At 36.0% G+C, this 5,790-nt stretch overlaps 1 protein-coding gene across 1 annotated transcript in view; it reads right to left on the reverse strand.

Annotated features, from left to right (window-relative positions):
- LOC107714408 (autophagy protein 5-like) overlaps positions 1-5,790 on the reverse strand; it is a 23,182-nt gene that overhangs the window by 9,123 nt on the left and 8,269 nt on the right. Inside the window, exon 6 of the mRNA XM_016520243.1 lies at positions 2,600-2,717. Within this exon, the coding sequence (XP_016375729.1) occupies positions 2,600-2,717 (118 nt within the window). The remainder of the gene's footprint in view (positions 1-2,599; positions 2,718-5,790) is intronic.

Consider the following 5,790-nt stretch of genomic DNA (forward strand, 5'->3'; position numbering starts at 1 on the left):
ATATATGTATGTATGTATGCATGTATGTAAATATTTCTTAAATATATACATGTATGTGTGTGTATTTAAATATACATATACACAGCACACACACATGTATTATGCAAACACAAACTTTTATTTTTATTTGGATCGGTTTGACAGCCCTAGAAAACATTAATCATTGAAAACATTTAATTCACAAAATTCCATCTTATTGACTCCTTAAAGCAAACCTGAAATCTTTTCTGGGAAAAGTCCCTGAGTGAGCGTACATCATTAAAAAAAAAAAATTCTACTTGCATTCATGTGGTAAACAGAAACTCAAAAATGCTTGCCTGACTCGCAAGAACTAACCAAATTTGTTCTCGTGCCACACAAGTACAGTTGAGCTTATGTTTACCATATTTGATGTGCTCCATCCATGTGCAATGATCACAATGTTTATATGTAAGCATAATTTACATCTGTTCAGAATATAAATCAATCATGTCTACTCAGAAGACTTGGATTACACGGCTCATTTTATATGGATTACTTTACAATGTCTTTATGAACGCAAAGTTGTGGATGAATGGACTTTCAATGGATAAACAAAAATCTAATCTAAAGTAAATTATGACAATTTTCATTTTTGGGTGAACTATCCCTTTAAGGTAAGAGTAAAGTTTAAAAATATTGCAAAACCTGACCTAATGTATATGGGTCAAAGAAGTTATGATGTCCGCATCAAAAGAAATTTACAAAAGTGATTTTATGTCCATAGAAAGCACATTAAATGTAAGTAAAGTGTCTACTTTTAAGGTTTCAAATAAGTTTTTGGAGAATAAAATGTTAAAATTTGGTTGAAATAGTGTTACATTGTCATTCAGTGTAACACAATATTTATGTAAAAATTCAAACAACATGCTTATTCTGACTTGTACTTATTAAAATATATAAAAGAATAAGGGAGCATATTAAATTTGATTGTCTTTTAAATGAGTAAAAATTCTTACTGACAAATGGGCAAAATCTAGGATAGTGGAAAATTTTAAAAATGTAAAATTACAACTCATTAGTATTTGGGGTGAAAGTAATTAGTCTTTTAATATGTCATAAATTGATTTTTGTTGTAAATATGCCTGACAAGAATGTTACACTGAATGACATTTTAGTGGGTGCCTTCTGTACGGACCCATATGCATTTCCTTATTAATTCACATATTTTTTTTTTTTTTTAAATCCATGAACACATTGTGTAAACTACCCAGAAACACATAACCCTGTATATCCAACATATGAAACACAGTTAACATAATCTGTCTAAACTATGCAAGTCTTTAAAAAGCCCTCTGATTTCTAACTTCAAAATTAATCAGTCTACAGAGTTCATCATTATTGAGTCACTGACCCTTTTTCTTTTACCACATTACCACGGTAAGACAGCCACTGAAAGTGCATGTCACAGGTTGAGTAGTGAGACGTGCTGGTGTTGATGGAGGTGGGAGGGCCAGCTGGAGTTGCAGCGTGGGTTGACATGAAGGGCTGCTGGGCGGGGGTTTTCTGTTCAATTCATTTATTTGAAATAATACCACCACACACCCTCTTATTCACTATAAAACCTCTCACTATTCTGACCGACTTCTTAAGCAGAACATGGGGAAATTTTTAGAGTACCATGTATTGCCGTTTCGATATATAAAATCTTTATCTTATTGTGAAAAGCGTAGGAGAGACCGCACCGTTTGAGCATGTCTCCATGTTTACCCCCAAAGGGGTGAATATCTAGCGATAGATTCCATTCCGCTGGGTGTTCCAGACATACAGATGGCTATAATATGTCACGGACATTACATGTCAGTCTGGCTAAAGCATATGCTTTTTATTTTTTATTTGTGGGAATCCCCATTACATTGCAAACATAACAGTACGGTAAATCATCAGTGGCATTAAGACAACCATCAAAGCCTTTCATAAAACAGAAAACCTCATCTGCTGATAAAAGAACACGTTTAAAGTCACAAAATGCAGATTTTCACTCATGTGTAATTGATATGAATCAAGCCAACACTGTGATAAACAAAAATGATTTCAGACCATCCTGAGACAGAAAAGGTATTTGCCAGGTTGAGTAAGTAGACACATATTTCCCTGTAATCTCAACACTTTGCTGTGCGCTGTTATCAAAGCAAATCCCACATATCTGGAAGAGACAGAACGATAACAAAAAGAGAAGCACAAAGAGCCACTTTCTCTTCAACCAAACCACCAGGCCTTTCACACAAAGCAAGCAGGTCTTGAATTGGGCTGGAAGCAGCACAGATGTGCTCCGTCATGCAGGCATCTCCGCCAGCAGGTGCTCTGTTTGTCACTGCTATTGTCTGCTTATCTACTTCCTCTCAGGAGAAACCAAGACCGCCCCTGTTTTGGCTGTGGATTTCATTCATGCAACCCTGATTTGTCCTTTTCTTTCTTTCCCTATTTCTCATCTCTTCTGTAAATCTCGAGATGTTAAAAGATTTGTTTTCCTCTAATGTCTTTGCCTCTCATCTTTGATTCCAACCTCCTGTGAGAGATAAGTCTAAACTGCAAACACGTTTTTATCAAATAATGTGTGTGTGAATTATTTTCAGCTCACCTTCCACACATATGGCAGCAGGAAACAGCTCCTTCAGCAGGTCTCCCAACGTAAGCGTGTGGCCTTCAGGAGACACTGGTCGGAAGAGCTTCTGGATGAACGGTCTGTCACTCATCGTCTAAAATGAGACAAATATGAAACCCATTAGACTGATTATGTTAGTAGAATCACAGTGTAAAGTTCTCAAAAAATGCAGAATCTGAATTGTGTCACTGAAGAATGTTGAAGAATGCCTATTCACTTTTATTTGGTGGACAGTTTTAGTTTGGTGGACAGTTTTCACGGTATCTGTTTGTATTAGTGATGCGTGGATCAGGGTTATATCTACGGACATATCCACAGGTGGGCATAATAGTAATAAAAGTATTTAAAAAATAACATTCTGATTAATTGCAGGTGAGTCATGGGTGGATGAGACAAATTGTTAATAAAGGAAATATTAACTACATCCTCTAAAATGTGAACATGCTTAAAACTTAATTATTAACTATTGCTGCTTAATTATCAAAAGTATTAATGTGATAAAGAAATTTCACATCACCATTTCACTTGTTTTTGACCTAACAGCCTACTCTTCACATAACAGGGCCTGTAGGTGGCACTTGGTCTATATTTAACCGACTATGATAGTTTCATCATAGTCAACAGTAAACGGTATACCAGTATGAAATATGTAAATTAACAGTAAATTAAACACTACTTTCAATTAAGGCAACTACTATTTTAGCCATTTTAGTTTGTTAAAAAAAACTGAAAACAGACAGTGTCTACATAGTTTTTAACCAATTTATGAACAAGACTGGGAAATTACCACTCCACTTCATTGTCATTGACAATGAAATTTGAGCTTGTTTGAGCAAGACACATGCAACGCGTAATGGCAACAACATCTCAGATTGACAGATAAGTTAAAATAAACCCGAATTTTCAGACTTTTGAGCTATTTGTTACTGTTTTGTACACACTGTCATATTAATTATAATTGGAGGGTGGATGATTTATTTTTAACAGCAGAGTGAGGTTACAGCTGATATGCGCATCTCTAGTTCGCATATAGTCTATTTGATTTGTGACTGTGTATCTATGCTTCGTAAGCTGAAATTATGAAATACTAAAAATGTTGATAACATAAAAAAAAAAAAGATTTTGAATGATTGTGCTTGATAGGTCAATTTACAAAAGTTGTGTTTCTGGCAGTTCCAAAACAAATATCAATAGAATCAATAGAAAGTGAAAAGTTCCGAAAGTTCCTCGTCAGCATGAAGTGAACATTCTGTTCTCTAAATGCACTGATCCCAATGTAAATAATTCATCCATGCATTTTTTTATTTTTTTAAATCCACCACTTTCTTACAAATTAACATTCGAATCAAAAAATATTAGATAAAAGTCTTCAATCTACATTTTTTGTTTTCTTCTTCAATAATGTGTTTCACTCGGATATACATTGCAATATGCAAGAAAAGATTGCTACTTAAATTCAGCATTTTTTGTATTATTTGCTTTTGCTAAATTGTATTATCTACATTGGCACAAGCCCATAATGGTCAAATTTAAAATACAATTATTTTAACTAAAACAGTTTTATTTTTTTGTTAGTACAATGGAAAGTGAGAATGAGGTTTCTTTTAAAAACAGGACAGGCTTCATGATTTACTCTGAAAAAAATAAAAAATAAATAAAAAATGCATTTTATAAAAAATAATAATGTTGTTTATATTCATGAAGAGTTGTTTCAGATGATGTGTATATATTCAGAGTATATACTGGAATAAAGTCCAGTGACGCAGATATAGCACACCCTAACACAATGACTACACACACCAACCACCTACACTCAAGTGAGTACACTTTTCCTTTGAGCTTTCTCAATTTCCTTTTCTTTTATATGTCATCTTTAGCCAGTCAGCATACATGAGTTGGGAGAAATGGCATCTATGTCATTTCAGAGTACCCACTTTTCACATCTATTATGGAGCGTTAACGACACATAATTCATTTGTTAATATCTTGTCAGTTAGCAGCTGCTTTAACCCACACCTAGTTGGGTATAATGTTGTGAATTGCTGAATAAGATATTGAGCGGATTAACAGCCGGCAGTCACTGCTTAGTCTTTCCTTTGGCTTTGAGCGAGCGAGCGAGGTGTCGAATGCTGGACAGGATCCAGTTTTCACACACAACTTGCATGTGGTCAGTGACAGAGGGTATCATTCTGTAAGATCTGGACCTGTGGTGACAAACAGCGGCCTGACAAACAATAGGAGTCAATCTTGGTGCTGTGAAAAGGAAACTGGTGACACAACGGCTCAGGTAGTCCAGCTGACACCGACACCCCCAGGTTTTAGGAAGAGAAGGTGTCTCAGGATGCTACGACCTCGATCAGGTTACCAGAAAAACTGACTCACTGCTCACTTGCACCAAGATCATCCCCAGAGTCAGAGAAGAGAGAGTGTGAGAAGTGACAGCTACTTCGTTGCATTTTTAAACGGCAGCATTAATTATTGACCCCAGCATTATCCAAAAGGCTCCTGATACTGATGAGAAGTGTGATACTCTGGGTGCCGACACTTTCTTTTCAACTCCCCTGACACCCTAGCTGGCAAACCAGCACATGAACCACACAACAGACATCATTAGCCTTTCTCCAAAAGCAAGAGGCCAGAGAAAAGAGATGCTCTCAGGTCTCAGAGCTCATGATCAGAGGCTAGGCTATTCTTTAGAGTATGCAGATAATTATAGGTTCTTTAAGCAATAATCGGAGTGTAAAACACAAAGTAAGTCGCTCAGGGAAGCAGGTACCCCTGAGCCTTGCCTTAATGAGATGAGTGGTAATAGTAAATTAAAACAACCATGTCATTTAAATATTCAAACTGTCAATACAAAGTCCAAACAATATTAATATAATCAAAAAGTGAATCCGGCGAAGCGTGAATCCTTATAAGGCACGGAAAACAAATAAGGATTCCTAACACCGTGTCTACACTGGACGCGAGCGGCGCGGCAAAATACTATAGAACCACTGATCTATAATAGAGATTCATTATATATAGATCAGTGTATAGAACTTATTATAATCAGTGATGCTGTCTACACTGGATGCGGCGCAGTGCGACATGACAAATCCCCGACAGTAAACTGCTGCCGCATTCTATTTATGACGTGCTGACACAAATTTCAAATGATTTTCAAC

This window comes from Sinocyclocheilus rhinocerous, unplaced genomic scaffold (genome assembly GCF_001515625.1).
Source record: "Sinocyclocheilus rhinocerous isolate Xijiao unplaced genomic scaffold, SAMN03320098_v1.1 scaffold839, whole genome shotgun sequence".
NCBI lineage: Eukaryota > Metazoa > Chordata > Actinopteri > Cypriniformes > Cyprinidae > Sinocyclocheilus > Sinocyclocheilus rhinocerous.